This window comes from Elgaria multicarinata, chromosome 6 (genome assembly GCF_023053635.1).
Source record: "Elgaria multicarinata webbii isolate HBS135686 ecotype San Diego chromosome 6, rElgMul1.1.pri, whole genome shotgun sequence".
NCBI classification, from domain to species: Eukaryota; Metazoa; Chordata; class Lepidosauria; order Squamata; family Anguidae; genus Elgaria; species Elgaria multicarinata.
Window position 1 is genome coordinate 42,679,673 of NC_086176.1, and position 18,279 is coordinate 42,697,951.

Here is an 18,279-nt window from a genome sequence, read left to right on the forward strand (position 1 = left end):
AGGAGCAAAGAGGTTCTGTTTCTTGCACTGGTGGAACATCAACCTGAAATCAGCAAGCTCCAAGTTGCAGTAAGCAATTAAAAAAGTATGCATATCCCCCACTCTTCAGCTGACGGAGCACCCAGAGCAGCTTACAGGAGTTCAATAAGAACAATAATGTATCATTATAAGACAGTAGATTTATATAGAAAAGTGACAATGATAACAGTTCGCTGCTTCTTCCTCTCCTGCTCCCAGGGCAGTTGGTTGGAATGGTCTCCATGAAGCGAGGAGTTTGCCATGCTAGTTTCTTCTCCCTCAGTGTTCGGATCACTGAAGTGCGAGGCTTCAGTCCCCTGAGATTAGTGTGACTCACTTCCAAGCAAGAGCCTTTAGGATCAGGGGTCTGGGAGATTGAATCTCTCAAGTTCCTGCTTCCTACTGGAGCTTCATAGGAATGTAAACCTTGCCTGAATCCATCAACATGGTTGTGCAGTATCTATATGGTTGTGGTTTTTATCATCTGCTGCCTTGAGCACCTTTTAGGCTGAAACATGGCAAAAATTAGCTAGCTCTTTGGTTCCTAGTGAAAATCAACTCACCAGTGACTCCATGTGAGATTCAGCTTAGTCTTCCGCAAGTAGGTTGGGACTTCAGCCCTTTGATATTTAAACACTAGCACAGTATCACTGGGAGAATTTAGCTCTGTTTGTGGAAGAGGAACACAGATTTAATAAGCAGGCTTAGAGTGGAGTGGGACAGTAGCTCAGTGGGAGAGCACGTGTTTTGCACGTGGAAGCTTCCAGGCGAAATCCCTGGTGTCTTTGGTTAAAAGGATCAAAGTAGCAGGTGATGGGAAAGATTCCTCCTTGAGACCCAGAAGGTCTTCTGATCATCAAGTATAGCGCTAGTCACAGGTGGGCAACTTGTGGCCCTCCAGATGTTTTGGCTATATAAATACCGTCAACCCTAGCCAGCATAGCCAGTGATGGCCCTGTTCAGACAACATGCTAAACCATGATGGTTAAGTGTTTTGAGCTAAACATTATGGCTTAACATGTTGTGTGAACCATGACTGTGTTGTGTGAACCATTCCTAACCATGGTGGCTACATAACCATGGTTTAAACACACTCACTAACCACTTGCTGCAAAAGGGTTAGTGGCCTAACCCTGTCTGAATAGGCCCTCTCAGTAGTAGTCAAAACATCTGGAGGGCCACAAGTTGCCATGCCTGGGCTAGATGGACAAATAATCTGATATGGTTAAAGGTATCTTGGTATCTTACCTTTGTTTCTATTGCTTTTTGATTCTTAAGTATGTTCTCACCCTAGGACCTTGTTTTTATATATGAACATGCATTCTTGGAATTAATTTCTAATTCAGATTTATCCATGTTCAAGGCAGGAGAACAAAGGCAATTTATTGAGAATGAAAACCAAGGCCCTCTGCATTTCAGGCATGGGTGCTCGTTATCAGGGAGCATAAAAAGAGTTTTTGAGTATGATCTGGAGCTTGTAACATTTGCTTTGAGCTTCATGGTCCTTGATGCATTGGGGGTGGGGAGGGAGATGTGCATTTTCCTTTATTTATTTATTTATTTATTTATTTATTACATTTTTATACCGCCCAGTAGCCGAAGCTCTCTGGGCGGTTAAAAGCGAGTGTAAGGACAGCTGCTTTGCAGTGAGATAGCACGAAAGGGGAACTACGGCCAGAAGCATTATATGCTTTACAGTCCTGTGCCCATTGAAATCAGTGGCAAACTCCCCCTGATTATAATGGAGCAGGACTGCAGTCATGGACCACCCAAAACAGTGCTTTTCCAACTTCGTTCCAATGAATTCTGAGGTTCCTCAAAGGGGAGATCGCTAAGAGCAGACAAGCTTCCCTGAAAGACTGCTTAAGCCCAACGCTATTAATCTTCCCATTCAAAGCATGACGCAGGGTGTGTGTGTTTGGTGGTGCACAGTAGGGAACCCTCAAGTTTGTGTGGTGCAACAGCTAGACTTGAAAGGGCGCACGCCAATACCCCACCTCAGTTTTCACACAGACGTTGGCCAAGCAGGATGAGAATGATGATGAGGACCACAAGCCCTGCAAAGGTTCTGGGATCGGCCTCATGGTCCTGGCACCTGTTAGAATGATGTTGTCTCTTACGTTCATAGAATCATAGCATAGTGGAGTTGGAAGGGGCCTATAAGGCCATCAAGTCCAACCCCCTGCTCAATGCAGGAATCCACCTCAAAGCATCCCTGACCGATGTTCTTGCCCTTCATCAGAGAACACATACATAACTCACACTGGCTACATGGAGATGCTGCTGTCATTTGAATGCATTTTGAAAGGTCCAGAGTCCAACTCAAACTCATTGTCGCTCAAGCTATGCCCACCCTAATAGAGTTAATGAGGAACACCAGCTTATATTGGGCTGGGAGAGCTTTTCTGTTGTCTGCACAATTATGTTCTCAATGTGCATTGATGGTACTATCTTTTAATAAATAAGGTTTGGTTGCATGTTTCTTATTGTATTATGTTGTATTGCTTCATGTGCCGTATCATTTCATGGCCAAAAGGTGGAATAAAAATCGTGATATAGATGAATCAAAAGCCTGGCCAGCACCCGACTCAGCCTGAATGGGCACTCTAAGACATGCCCCAGAATCCTTTGTAATATACAGAGAATCTTTGGCAGATGTGCAGATTTCCTTTTCAGACTAGTCAGTATGGAAAGGGTTCCCTGAAAGTAGCAGGTTTTAAAACCACTGTTCTAGAATATGGAATTTTAAGTGTTGAAGTATAGCCAGGAGTCTTCATCAGAAAATAATAATTCAGTACAACGATGTTAAAAGTAACTGTCAACGATGTCACGCTTACTCCGGTCAAGGAAGCTCGTAGTCTTGGCTTTATATTTGACTCCTCGCTCTCCTTTACTCCTCACATCGAGGCAGTAGCTAAATCCTGTCGTTTCTTCCTATATAATATTGCCAGGATTCGACCATTTTTGTCTGTCTCTTCTGCCAAGACTCTCGTTCACGCACTGGTTATCTCTCGGCTGGACTACTGCAACCTTCTTCTCTCTGGCCTTCCTTCGTCTCACATCAGTCCGCTGGTCTCTGTCCACCACTCTGCCGCTAAGATCATCTTCCTGGCCCGCCGCTCTGACCATGTCACTCCACTTCTGAAATCTCTTCATTGGCTTCCAATTCACTCCAGAATCCAATATAAACTTCTCCTGCTGACCTTCAAAGCTCTTCACGGTCTAGCTCCTGCCTATCTCTCCTCTCTCATCTCACATTATCGCCCCGCTCGGGCTCTCCGCTCCTCTGATGCCATGCTTCTCGCCTGCCCAAGGACCTCCACTTCCCTTACTCGGCTTCGTCCTTTTTCTTCTGCTGCCCCTTACGCCTGGAACGCTCTTCCAGAACACTTGAGAACTACAAACTCAATCACTGCTTTTAAAACTCAGCTAAAAACTTTTCTTTTCCCTATAGCCTTCAAATATTGAGTTTGTTCTGACTCTATACTGTTAGCTTCACCCTACCCGGTGCCTGTTTACACTTCCCTGTGCCTGTTTGCATTCTCCTTCCCTCTTTATTGTTTACTACAACTTATTAGATTGTAAGCCTATGCGGCAGGGTCTGGCTATTTACTGTGTTATCTGTACAGCACCATGTACATTGATGGTGCTATATAAATAAATATTAATAATAATAATAATAAGGATCTGTAGATTTGTTCAAGTACATCGTTTCTCTGTAATATTTGATTATTTTTCTTGCTGTGCTAATACATAATACAATGTCTTTTTGCAGATTGAATGCCGTGTCCTTGAAGACCCATTGCTGACAAGAACTTTGTTCTAGAGCAAACGTATAGATGGTTCATTTTCTGTGTGGTGTTATGTCTAAATTGGTTTGAAACAAGTCTCTGTATTGAATGGCTGTGCTGATTAAATCGTTGATTTATTAATTTTTCAAAGGAGTGGAAACGTATCAGCTCATTTAGGTCTGAAGCCATAGTAGTATTGATGGCCCAGTACATCCTGTTGAAAAGTATTTTCTGTGAAAAATCTACTTGGAATGATTTTACTTATAAGGCTGTGTATGGCTAAGGGTTATCATTGTGCTTAGTTTAAGTGGGCTTGAAGTGAATGGAATAATTTACAAGTGAGTGCCATTCTGAATTTAATAAAAGTGGGGTTAAAGAGATTTTAGTCATGTTTTAGGAAGATTCACATGAAATTTCACAGAGTCCCCTCTTGGATATATTCAGGATTAAGGGAGCAGTTATATGTTCCTGGAAAGAGCAGCTGAGGGGTTGTTGGATGGTGTGGACCTCCCTTTCTGACCATGGAAAGGGAGGTCTGCAGGAAGAGGAGGAGGCTTGCTGCTGAAGACCTCTACTCAATGTGTTGTCAGGAAGAGCCGCTGCCATATCTCCTCCACCATTGCCACTCCAGTGGCGGTAGGGGATGAAATGGGGCACGTCAAGAGCAGATCGCATTAGCAGCCATTCCACTGAAACCAGTGGGAGGGAAACATAAGAAAAGGCCACTGGGCAGTATAGAAATGTAATAGATAAATAAATGGACAACAGGTGTACAAAAAAGGGGGGAGAAGGGGAAAAGCCCCCTCACCTTGTGCCTTCCCCAGTGCAAGCCCAGCAGGGTTTTGGATGGGGTGGTTTGTCCACCGTAGACTCCCATCCGCTGCTGCAAATATACAGCTCATCAATCTCCTTGGGTAACCCTGAGTTTTGTTGCAATCAGAGAGAGATTATCTCTATCTGCTTTCTCAGAACCATGCCTAATTTTATAAACCCCTTTTGTTAATGTCCGCCCCTGCATACAATCTAAAAAACCTCAGATATCTGAGACCAGGGATGGGAAACATGTGGCTTTCTAGATGTTGCTGGACTGCAACTCCCATCTGCCTTAGCCAGCATAGCTAATGGTATGGGATGATGGAAGTTGCAGTCCAACAAGGTCTGGAAGGCCACACGTTCCCCATCCATGCCTCAGACTGTCCATGTATGTACACAGCTCCAAGGCCCTGAACATGTTAATTGCCCATTTCCTCAGTTTCTTCAGCTCCGTTTTGAGATGGAGAGAAAAGGCAGTTGTGGAAATAAGGACCAGCCTTGCCTTCTCATCAAAGGGGTCTAAGCTCCAGGTTCATGCTTCGTCCTCTTCCTTTAATTTAATACTAAATGTAACAATGTACTTCTCTAATGTACTGCTTCTGTATGTGAAGGTGTACTCTTGAGTTAAATCTCCAAAACAAATCAAAATACCCCCCTTCAAAGCTGGCTTTCCCCCTCCCTCCATTCCTGAGGGTAGTTTCCTCTCACTTCTTGGAGCAGAGAACTGCAAAGGTTAATCATTCTTACTTTAGCATATTTGTGGGGAGGAAAGGATGACTTAAGTGCTTGTCGTCTCATGGTTGTTTATTACAGCGTGCGAGGCAGTTTATGCCCTGCATCGTAACCCTGCATTTTCCTACCATATAAAAAACAAGGAATCTCTTCGGCATTGAAAAAAATGACTCTGAGATCTTAAGGGTGCACCAGTCTAGCAACATGATTCATTTACAGCTAGAGCCAATGCAGACTTGAGGCATGCACAAGCCCATTGAAATCAATGGACTTAAAGACATCTAATTGCCTAGGACTGGGCTGTAAACTGTTGTGGGCACTCAACTGGAAGGGCACATTTAAAGGAGGCAGTGCCCCCTTCCCCCTCACCCCCCTGCCCTGTAGGGTCCTCTTCTGTGGTGTGGACTGCTGGAGACAAGTGGGGAACAAGTGCCTCAAGACATCTCTACACTGTGCATTGAACTAGATTCAAGGCTGTTTCACCGGCATGGCTGTCATCCAAAGAATCTCAGAATAATAGTGAAGTTGAAGGGACTACACTATGTCTGTAATGGCCTGCTACCTACCACAAAATCCCTCCTGTTTTTGTAGTGCCAAAAAAGCAACAAAGACTGAAGGTTTATTGAACTAGTGGTAAACCACCATCCATGTCTGGTGACCTGTATATAATTTGATGGGGAACAATTTATGCATACGTTCACTAGTCTTTTTTTTTTTTTAAAGAAAAAGGAAGTTCTGGATACTTTCAGAGAAGTTCAAAAGTATTCTTTGGTTGAGTGGTTAGGAAGCCATGACAGTTCATTTGTTTTCCTACCAGATGAATTTGTAGTGTAGATGTGTTCAGCATACCATGTGGTGTACTTTTAAAGCCAGGTTGTAGCTGTGCCTTGCTCAGGAGATCCAAAATTCAGAAATAAAGGACTAGTTGTTGTTAACTATACTTTCTGCCTACTGGGATTTAGGCTGGAACAAATGATTTCATTACTGGTGCAGGATTCTGAAATCATGAAATGAGAGTAAGTCTGAAATCATGAAATGAGAGTAAAAACTATCATGCCACTAAGCATGTAAAGAGGGCATTTCCCTTGTTGCCAGAAACAACAGTCAGTGGAAGGGTTTCTACACTGAGAAGGTACAACTTCCAGGCAGGCTTGAGGTGTGGCACAACATGTTTTAGACAGTAAGTACTGAATCTGCTTGGAAAGGCACAGTGAGAAGATGCAATTGACTGTGCTTTCTCACCATTTATGTGCTTTTGCTAAGAAAAATAAAAGATGACCTTGGTCTGCACAAATGTATTCTTTATAGCAAATTGCTAAGTCAAAGTTACGTCTCAACAGTTGGAAGAAGATCAAAGTAATTTTCTCTTAAAATTGCTGCTTTAAATGATTGTCCACCCTTAGCACCTTGTAGGGAGTGATTTATAGAAATGGAAGCCTTAATGCAATGGCATACCTCTTTATTTCCGCTCTGTTACTCCACACTGCACAGACATTGGAGTGTAGTCTCCAATTCATTTCAATCAGTCGAGTTACTTAACCTTGGAAGGAGTAAAATTCCATACAGCAAAGTGGTGCTCTCGATCCACTCGCAGATTTCTAGAATATGCTTAGGAAAGAACTAGAAATATTTTCTTGACTGCCTTCCTGCTGGTATAAGATTTTTGCCCTGAAGATGAAGAACAACAGCTGGAGCAGAAAACCATTGAAAACTTGAAGGCTATACCCAGTTCAGAGGTTGAGGTAGATTAATACTACTGTAAAGAACGTTCATCCTTAAGATGGCGAGTTATCTGATGAATCAATAGATTACTCAACTAAGACTTGAACTGATTAATCAATTTTAATTGGGGAGAGCAAACGTTAATCTGTGGGGCTGTGAATTAAGAGTACATACTCTGTTATTTGAATGTGTCATTGCAAAGATAATGCAAAGGAAAATAGTAAAGATGGCTTAATGTAAATTATCTCATATTTCAGTATCTCCAAAAAGAGAACAACATATTTTGCCATGTAGACATTGATTGACATTGATCATGGACTGTAAGAAATAATGATGAATTTTGTCTAGTAACATCCAGGCCCATCCACAGGATCTATTGTGTCAGCTGAACAGCATGCTTTGATCAATCAGCTGCTTCCAACCCGAGGTACAGCTTCAGAACTTGGCCCAGTCAGACATTTTGCCAAACTCGGAAAACCCCTTAGTTGCTGTGGACCAAACGTGGTCCATCACTGCCAGTTTTGAAGGTGGAGGGAGCAAACAAACTGTGGGTTACAATAAATCTGTATTCTACATAGTTTTGTACCCACCCAACCCCACCATATACCCTGCAAATACTAGCTTATCTGTATAGTGTTCTTTGGGTGACATTATGAGGCTTTATGCATTTTACTGCTATAACTGCCTAATCAAAAAGCACTGCTGTAGTTATTGCAGGACCCGCTCAGTGCTTAAATGATAGAGGGGAAAGGTAGAGGAGCCCTTAATGAAATCCAGAAGCCCCACTTCTGACTTGCCTAGGGTGACCATATGGAAAGGAGGACAGGGCTCCTGAATCTTTAACATAGAGAAAAGGGAATGTCAGCAGGTGTTATTTGTATGCATGCAGCACCTGGTGAATTTCCCTCTTGAACAAAACAGGTAAAGCTGCAGGAGCTATACGATAGTGATAGCAGAGGGAATTGCACCAGGTGCTGCATGCAGACAAATGGCACCTGATGACATTCCCTTTTCTGTGTAACTGTTAAAGATACAAGAGCCCTTTCATATGGTCACCCTAAACTTGCCCTAATTTTATCCCCATTATGATTCCTAATAGCCTTCTAAACACTCAGAGGTGAGCAACAACCAATTCAGCTCCTGTTTGAAACACAACTGAATGGTAGTGCAGGACTTGGGATAGCAGGGATGAGGCTCCCAAGAAGGAGGGAGCGGGGCCAAGGACAGGCAAAGCCACCCACTGGGCTTCAGCCCCTCTTTATGGCCAAACGTCCACACATTTCCACCATTTGGTCTTGGTGAATAAGGGCAATATCACCCATAGAAAATATACGTTCCTCAAAAATTGAGAATTAAATGTTGTGATTATACCTGTGATTCCATTAATAATAGGGTTAACTTTTCTTGAAATAAATCCAACAATCCCTTCATATAATAGTCGATCCTTAGAAATGTATTCCAGGCTGTTCTAAACCAGTCTATTTAAATAATTCAGTTTTTCCCCAGTTTGAATCCTCTCTATCATTATTGAATTGGGTATGAATTCTCTATACTGTTCTATATTATGATACATATCCTAATAAGATACCAAGGAAGTCACCCAAACCTCTCACCTTAATCCTGTGCCAAAACCCAGAAGTTCCAACTCCATTCCCTGAATTTAAGAAAATCTTTAGTCTTCTAACAAGGAATATTGACCCAGTCAGATCCATATACTTACAGTGCAATCCTGTGCATGTCTCCTCAGAAGCAAGTCCCATTGAGTTTGATCCCAGGTAAATGGGTATAGGATTGTAGCCTTAGACTGGCATAACAAGCTCAGTATTTCCTTGTTACTTGTGTGATGGAACAGGAGCCTTTTGAAGTTACACTTACCTGGGAGTATGTGTCATAGTACTTACTGGGACTTACTTCAGAGTAGACATGTATAGGCGTGCACTGTAAATGAATCAAAATATTTCTCTATTTTTTCTTATCCACTTGCAAAAGTACCAAAACAGCTGTAAAGGCATGAATGCTTTGCAGGAAAAAAATGTTTTTTTTTAAAAAAATCCTCTTTTTCAAACATAGGGGGCCATTTCTTTTTAACCTGGAAGATACAGTTGTCAAGGGAACTTGTGTTAATAATTGGAGATATTGTGAAAGTATGTGCTGTGTGGAGTGGAAATTGTAATCAAGCTACTATCTTCACTCTTGAGTTTGTGTCTGAATATTGTGGGATGTGACATTATGGTTCCAGGTTTTATTGATTGCAAACAGCAATGCCAAGGATTAAATTGAAGCTGTCACTCACACACACACTTTTATGATTCCTGCTGTTACATGTGAACCCTCCACTTTCCCGGGAAAAATGCATTTATTATATGTCAAAGGATTTGTTCATGTAAATGAAGGTCATTCCTTTCAGCAATTCATCCAGAACCATGGTAAGACTCATAAAATAATACTAGAACTTAGAGTCACCCAATGAAATTGATTGGAAGTAGATTCAGGGCAGACAAGGAAGTGCTTCTTCAACAATGCAAAATTAATGTATGGAATTCACTGTCAAAAGATGTGGCCTTGTAAGGAGGGTAGTTTATCCTCTCTTTGTTCACTAGCTTAGATGGGTTTAAAGAGAGGATTAGACAAATTCATGGTGTATGGGCCTATCAAAAGCTGTTAGTTATCATGATGGTTGTATGGAACCTCCAGGTCCAAGGCAGTAGGCTCTTGAATACCGGTTGTTAGGGAGCAAAAGCTGAAAGAGAACTATTGCCCCCAAGACCTGTTTGTGGACTTCCTGGAGGCTTATGACTGGTCATTATGGGAAGCAAGATGCTGGATTAGATGGACCATTGATCTGTTGTGGGGGAAAGTGCAATTAAGACATCCAAGTGAGTCTTTGAAACCTTGCATATTCTTTACAATCCATCTAGGTTTTGGCATGTTCAACAGGGTTGGTGGAGGCAGATTCCCCCCCCCTCTCTCCAGCTCCCCTGAAAATGCTAGGTAGAGGGCCAGGGACCCTGCTGAATGGGGTAAACTATCGTTCAGGGGACTGATGTGGAAAGGGGAGATCCCTGAAAATCAGGAGGTGGTATCTTCCATGAGCAGAGTTTCTGTGATATTTGCTGGTAAGCAACGTAACAATATTAATATAACCCAACTTATTTACCTTTATATCTTTGGAGATGTACAAATGATGGTTGCTTATATTAAAGTAAAACTAAAGAAGATATACAATGCCTTGGATCCAGACTTTGCCGCCTGTGAATGGAAGGGGTCCTTCGGTCTGCAGAAAGCTTTGAATCCAGTGGAGGAATTCCACTAACAATGGGGAGAGGACTTTTTTTTCTAGACCACCTCCCTGGCGCCTCTTAAACCAGCTGAAAATGTATTCCAGAGTGTTAGGGGAGTGCTGGGGGCTGCAGGGGAGGAGAACATGACAAAAAATGCCTCCCTACCTTTCTTCTAGTGTCCTGAGTGGAATGCCACTCTGGGCGTACTGCTGTTGGCCAAAACAAACTCTGAATCCATCCAAACCAGAGAATCCAGAAACTTTCATTCAATCCTGTACTGATGAAAATGATCTATCAAGCACTCAGTCAACTTGGGTAACAAAGAATTTCTTCCCTTTGCTTTTCACCACTCAATATTGTCTTTCTTCTCGTTTTAGTCTTTTTCAACTTCCTCCTTCTTGTCCTCTCTCTCCTCATTATCCCAATTTCTTCTTTCCTGGTAGCCTTTCTTGGAATAAGGCCTTAATTTGCTCCAAAACACAGTCTAAGCAGCATCATGGTGCAGAGTTCAGCACTGGTGCTCCCTGTTCTCCATCTCTTCCACCTTGCAAGATAGCTTCTAGAAATTCTGGTTGGCTCTGAAATGTCACCTCAGTTGTCTTAATTCTTTTACTGACATGTTTATGAAGCATCTGGATGTGGTGGAATTGACTAAACAAGTGGCATGATTCTATGTAGAGAGATAAACTGCTGAACATAACATATTAATACTTCAACATTATTTTTAAAAGTGCAATTTATAATAATTTGGTAAACACAGACAATTCATGGTTTTACGAGACCAAAAGTGTGAGAAGGTATTTTTCTGAAAATTAAGGTTAACAGGAATCTATTATCTGTAATTTTTCCTTTGTTGCCTTTCCCCATTATTTTGTACTAAGGGCAATTTTGAATAAAACATTTTGTGACTATAGGCTAAAGTTTTAAAGGAATTGTGTGAAATGATACATGAGATCGTAACACTTTCTAAATAGATCCTAGATTTCGATCTAGTCCTTGCTTAGATTTTTCTCTGAAAATGTTAAGTGGATGATCAATCCCTATGTAATATTTCCATTTCTAGCCACTAACACAATCATTTAAATGTTAATCCATGAGCATAAAATATCTTTAGACAGAAACTCATAATAGGTTGTGTTCAGACATGACTCGAAATCATAGTTTAGAGCTACATAAACAAGCCTCAGGCTTGTGTGCTTTCCTTTCCCCCTCCTCTTCTGGCATGGCTGCAAGCAAAGTAGAAGCTTCCATTTCTGTTTTGAGTGAACTACAGTTTGTAAAAAAGAAATGATTAGTTTTAACTGTAGTTTGAACAATTGTTAGTCTACAACATCCATCACCTGCAACCAATAGATATGCTGGTTGGGGGTGATGGGAGTTGGAGGCCAACAACATCTGAAATATGGATGTGCAGAATTCAAGCTTGTTGGATCTATTTTGTTTTTTTAATAGGACACCAAGAACCCTCAACCAGAGCTAGGTGCAAAAGACATAGAATTCAAGACATAACTTAAAAATATATAGAATTCAAGACTTAACTTAAAATTAAAGGGTGCTTCGGAGCATATTCTGAGCCTAGAAATTTTGTTTCAGTACCAGAGCTGAAATGAGCTAATAGTCCTATTTCCAGAATAATTTATTGTTGGGTACCCCAAGCTGGGGGTTTCTAAATAAGTTAGAAACCCTTTGAAATATGCTGCAAATCACCCAGCGACCTACCAGTAGATCCTGATCTACATGTTGCTCACTTCTGATCTGGAGGGCCACAAGTTCTGTACACCTGGAATAAACCATTATTAAAGCCAGCTGCAGCTCCTAGTTCAGACAAAATGACAAACTATGATTAATTGAAAATGGAAGTGGATCCTTCTAACTTCCTTGCAGCAATGTCAGAGGAGGAATGAGGAGGGTTATGCCCAAACCAGGCCACCGTATAACCTATGAACCTCATGCAGACACATCATAAAGTCATGATCACTGGGCACAATTCATTAGGTGACATCTATGCAAACTTCAGCGAAACAGCAATTTGTCAAATTTGTAAATTTACCAAACAAATTATCAACCTAATGATAAATCAATATAATATTATGAGACCCATTTATTTCAGTTTGGTTTTCGAATAGGTCCTAATTTAAACAGACTAGCGCTGTTTAAATTAAAATTTTCTTATATTAGAAATAAATCAGGTCATATGTACATAAAGGAAGTAAGGTTTTTAATATTTTGAATATAATATTGATACATTTTAGTTATAAAAGGGACAACTAAAGGCTAAACCGTAGGGACACTGATATTTCTGCAATGGAAAGATTCCTTGTAGTGCTCAATGCATTTTTGTGCAAGAACTATGAACATCATATTGCGATTTGATAGAAACTTGGAATATTTAGAGATTTCATGTAGTAAAGTCCAGTAAAACCAATGGAGATTAATGGTAGTTCCACACCTAGGCCTACATGCATTTTTCTTCAGATTCCACATATTTGATTCCTGGCCAATGCCTTATGCATTAGTCAGTGACCTGAAAGATAAGAGTTCTTCTATTGACTTGAAGGAGTTAATGATCCTGCTCCAGCAAGCCCTTTCTCCTCAGTGCATTAGCTTATGCATTTGCATCACAGCTTATACTCTTTAGTAGGAGCTATTCTGCTCCGCAAGGTAAGACACTTCCAATACGCCACAGGGGAGCTGCTGTTGTGGAAAATAATGTAAACAGCTCTATCGTGCACATGGATATTGCTACATGCTTCTTTTGAACTAAGCCAATGTTTATGTGTGACCCATTACATGTGCTTTTGGGGTACCTCAATTAGTAGGAAGAATGAAAGTACACGTTGATCATAGTTCATGATGCTGTACACGATTTATTCCACATGGGCATAACCATGAGAAATCTAGAAGAACAACACATACAGCAGTATTATTTATTGAATTTCTATCCTGCCTTTTGATCCCCAAAGGACCCCCAAAGCAGATCACATCGACATAAGTACAATTGAAACAATCAACCCAATTAGATTGTAATACGCATATTATGTGACTAACGCTTCTTGTATATCAAGCACTGATAGCTATAAGTTGATTGATTGGGTTTGCTACAGCCAAAGCACATTATGGATAGCAGCCCTAAGCCTTCCCTTTTCAGAGCAGTTCTCTTCAGGTCTTGGTCATGATCCTCAGGATTGGTCTATCACTGTTTCTTTTGATATAAGCATTTGCCGTAATATAGATGAGTTCATTATATTCAACAGTAAATCATGTTTACTGGTTACAAGGAAAATACTGGTCACAGCCACAAAATACTTACTCTGCAACACCCCCATAACACTTAATAAGACTACTCTAGTATGAGGCTTTGCAACCATTCAATTTTTTTTTGTTCTATCCTAGTTTTACAGCTAAAAAAGAGGAGCAGAAGCTCACATGATATATCTGTTCCCTGTTACAAATCTACACACAGTTATGGAGCAGGGATAGGTTGAAGGTGGTATGGCCAGAAGTATTTATTGAGATAAAAGAAAGCGAACAGGGACAGTGATGAAGGAACTGGTTACAAAGAAATCTGCAAAGAAAAGGCTACCATTGATTACGGACATTTTTCATATCTAGCAAATAGCAAAGCTGTACAAATGCTTTTAAAAAAATAATTGTGCACAAGATAAAGGACTGATTTACACTGTACACTCCTTTATTTTGTATAAACATATCAACACTTGCACTTTATATGTATACTGTATTTATAGCTTATAATATTTCAATACATACAGTATTATGTCCCTCACTCAATTAAGGTGCAATTTATTAAAAATTATGCTATATTTGTTTTCTTTTCATTTTTCTTTGGCACATATCCTGGCTTAGTTATTGAATACAAAAGTGTAAGACTGAGTTTGTCTAATACTACAGAATTGTTTATGTTTATTGATAGTAATTAAGTGCATTTTTTCCAGTATAACAAAGCTTATTTACAAACAAACAAACAAAAAAAGGTCCTCTGGATTTTAGTTTGCCTTACAAGTCAGATGGCTAACAAATGTTGTACAAGGCAAAATAAGTTTGTTCTTTGCAGTGATTTTTGTCATGGGAAAATAAAATTGCACCAAGGAAATACCTGCTATAAGTATTAGATAAAATGTTTAACATTATGGAATATTTTGATGAAATCACATGGCTAGTATGAAAATAATTATACTATGAACATTTGTAGAATACTATTGATTATTTATATTTCAAAGGGCATATACTGGCAAGTAAGTTGGATTGCATCCAATTATCCCCCTCCTGTCAATGGAACTATTTCCATCTGCAGAAGGGGAAGGGGAGCAATTACCCCTCCTCCTGCAGCCCACCATATACCCTCAAAACTGCTCCAGAGAATAAGGGGGCTCAGGAGAAGGTTTTGAGAGTGGGGAGGAGAAAAGGGGGGGGGGAAGGCCCCATTGCACGAGCAGATATCTGTTCATTGAATGTTGTATTTTCCCTCTACTTTATCTGTTTTTCTTTAGATCCAATAAGTACTAGCAGCTCTGAAAATGTTTTGGCCACTTCCAAAAGAAGACTAATAAATTCAGAAAACTAAATAATCAGAATTTCAATTTGCAGCAAAGCTTTTGTGATTAGCTTAGCATCTGAAGTCTTCCTTGGTATAAGATGGAAAAGAAAATATAATAATGAAAGTAGTTACCTGGCAACTTCAAATTTTCATAGTAATTTACTTTAAAAAATACACACAATTTTAAAAAGTTAACACTTATTGCAGGACTATTGTCATCTCCTTTTTGTATTTAATAGTTAATTAGCTACAGGGATTAATATTTTGGCACAGAATCAATTTGTAGAGAAACGTCCTAAAATTTAATTCTAATAAGGTGAAGGTGTTGTAGTTTTTTTTTAAAAAATAATTCCATGCAGAAAATGGCTGAATGGAAAACACTGCATAATGCCTCAGAAAACATCCTCCATTCATTGTCCCAACTTATGAGCATGCTCACTGCAAGCAGACATATACAATCCTCAGGAATATGCCGCAACATTTTTTTAAAATACATATTTTTACAATCTCTTTTTCATAACTCTGCCCACAATGATCAAATGCTGCAAACACAGTCTCTGTGTCAAAGGAACACTATTATCCTCTTAGCTTGCTACAGGATTTCATGTGTGATAATATCCTTCAGAACTCCTATGCAAGTATGGCTGGGTATTCGTAGCCTGCTACAGTGTAGGGTCTCAGATATGTTGGGTCACCTGATGTGAAAACATATCTATACTTGGAATATGCCTATCTTTCTGCACTTTGGCTCCTGTAAAAACCTATGAATACGTTGGCTGTTCCCACATCAAAGGAATGGGGAGGAAGAGTGCCTGTTGTCTCAGTTGTGGGGAAATGTAAAATACTAGTAGCCTGCACAGGAGGAGCAGAATGACTCTCCTCTTCCTGTTGTGGCAGCTGAGAATGTGTGTGTGTGTGTGTGTGAGTGAGTGAAACAGAGGACATGTGTCTGTCCCTTTTGTGTGCCTGTATGAATATATAGACAAAGGACAGTATATGGGGTCAGAAGTGTGAGGTGCCCAGAATATGGTTCAAGATAGGGCCTCCCATGTCCTTTAATCCAGTGTGGCTCCCCTGTCAGTCAATCAGCTTCAGAACTGTGATGTCTGGGTGAATGATATGGTGTCAGATTTATCTATGGCAAACGCTCCATTCACATAGGATTTCTTGGTCTCTGTTTCCTCACTGTCTAGCATGGTTGTTTCCAAGGCAAAAGGATTCACTATGTTGACTTCAGAGTTGACATCCATCTGCTCGAGTTCATTTTTGGAGAGCTTCTCTACAACTCCAGTTCCAAAGGCATCACCAAGAACGTTCACCATTGTTCTGAATCGATCCCTATAGAATACATATTTTGGGTCAGTCAGGACAAGTGTGATTGGGTCCAATATCTGTAAAAGTGTGTCTGTTTACAGGACTAACTTTGTAATTAAGGTCACAATACCAGAACTGAAACAAAATTTGGGGAAGGTCACATTCAAAAGCTTAGCTTTAAAAATATGAAAATATCAAGCACTATGTTTTGAATTATTTAAAAAAATACATTTCAAAATGCCAACATGTTCTTTAAGTTCTATGTGATTTCAGTTTTTTTAAGAGCACAATCCTAATGCGCTGATGCCCTATGTCTATCTATCCTATGGAGCCCTCTGTCTATCTATCCTATGCCCTGCCATGCAGCTTGCTGGCTTACCTAGGGGTGTGGCTAAAAATAGTAGCTAAAAATCTGTTCCCTTCCTTCCCTTCAGCATTCTCCCTTCCTCCCCTCCCCAACTGTTTTGCAGTATTGCTGGTTGAATTCAGCTCAAGGGCACAATGGCACATGCTGTCCATCAACTAGACTAAACCTAGGGATGGATCAATCTGTCAATTTCAGTTTCTCATCTTACCAATCTTAAATTTGGTACATCCTGAACTTTGATTTTTTTTTCAACCATAAGTGAAAAAAGTAAGATTTTAAAAGTTCTCATAAAAATTCATACACATTTTTGTGTGGATTTCTCCTTGCACACGTTCTTGCAAGCAATTTTCCTGATATAATGCAATTCAGAACATTATTTTCATCAATATACCAACTTTTGTATGCATTTCCTCCTAATACCGCATTTCTACATGCATTTTTTGATTGGAGAACTCCATTGCAAAATTCAAAGAAATGCAAATTTCAAATAACTGAGTTATGGTTCGCACCATGGTTCAAAAATGCAAAATTAGATGCATTTGCAACGAAATGTGAATCAAACAAATTTCTCTCCTATTATATTTTTGAAAACTTTTTAATCAGTGGCATGCCAAACTTCAGCGCTGGTGACACATGTGGCAAATGTAGTGCGAGATTGTGGCACACTTACACAAGAGCTGGAGGGCCTGTGGGCCTGGCTATGATAGAATCAGGTCACTATGTTTTGCCCTCTCTAAGATGCACAGCTGTGTGTTCCTAGCTAAGTGAACAACAGAAAAAAATAACAAAAACAATTGGGGCTGGGGGTGCACTGGCACTCTAGTTGAGAGTAGGGCGCTTCCAGATGAGACCTTTATTATGCAGTCACCATGCCTCATTCAAATAACTTTACAGGGTTTTTTTTTATCCACCACTACTTGTTTTTCCCCCTTTTCTTTTCATAAAAAAATATCCATTAAGGAGGAAAGGTTGGAATGGCTGCACAATGTACTTTGACTAGCAGTGCTGGGAGTACTGATGTGGAAAACATTCTGATTTGCTAGAATAGCCTTCCCCAACCTGGAACCCTCCAGATATTTGGGGACTACAACCACCATCACACCCTAGTCAATATGACTGCTCTAGAGAGTGATCAAATTTAGCACGATTATTTTAACAGAATAAAACCTAGAAAAAGTATCCCATGTTAATTTCCCTTCAGTATACTATGACTATTAGCCTGTAATATTTGAGAGGGGGAATTAAAGCACTCCTTTGTCCACCAGAACATGTTGGGGGACACATGGGATAGTTTGGTTTCCGGCTGTGGGAAACTGCACTCCCCACCCCTCATAGCTGGCATGGAGAGAACCACACTGGCTACCTCTCCACAGAGATAGGGAAAGAGGAGCATTTCCAGGAAGGAGGAGACATGGTGGCTGCCTTACACCATTTCCTATGGGTGCCCCAGTCTCCTTCCCTCCCCCTCCAAGGCGCTGCTGCTAGATGGGCAAAATCACCCATCTAGCAGAAATACAGGGCGGCAGGAGTGCAGAGGCTGCCACTCCTCTTGTGCCCTGCATTGGATACTCTGCAGCCTGAGTTCAGAGGCTGCTGACTATCTGGATAGGATTGTGCCCTTATGTGAACATTTATATTGGAATACTTATGCAAGTTTAAAGACAGCAGCATGTACTTTCCTTACAT

General features: G+C 40.5%; 2 protein-coding genes across 3 annotated transcripts in view; one reads left to right on the forward strand and one right to left on the reverse strand.

Moving 5' to 3' along the window:
- Window positions 1-3,948, forward strand: part of SPATA6L (spermatogenesis associated 6 like) — a 37,863-nt gene extending 33,915 nt beyond the window's left edge. The window contains exon 12 of the mRNA XM_063128552.1: window positions 3,794-3,948. The gene's annotated coding sequence lies outside the window, so the exon portion shown is untranslated. The remainder of the gene's footprint in view (window positions 1-3,793) is intronic.
- A 10,797-nt stretch (window positions 3,949-14,745) lies between these two features.
- SLC1A1 (solute carrier family 1 member 1) overlaps window positions 14,746-18,279 on the reverse strand; it is a 46,076-nt gene continuing 42,542 nt past the window's right edge. For both annotated transcript variants that reach the window (XM_063129284.1, XM_063129285.1), the window contains exon 12: window positions 14,746-16,250. In XM_063129284.1, the coding sequence (XP_062985354.1) occupies window positions 16,004-16,250 (247 nt within the window). In that variant the 3' untranslated portion in view covers window positions 14,746-16,003. The remainder of the gene's footprint in view (window positions 16,251-18,279) is intronic.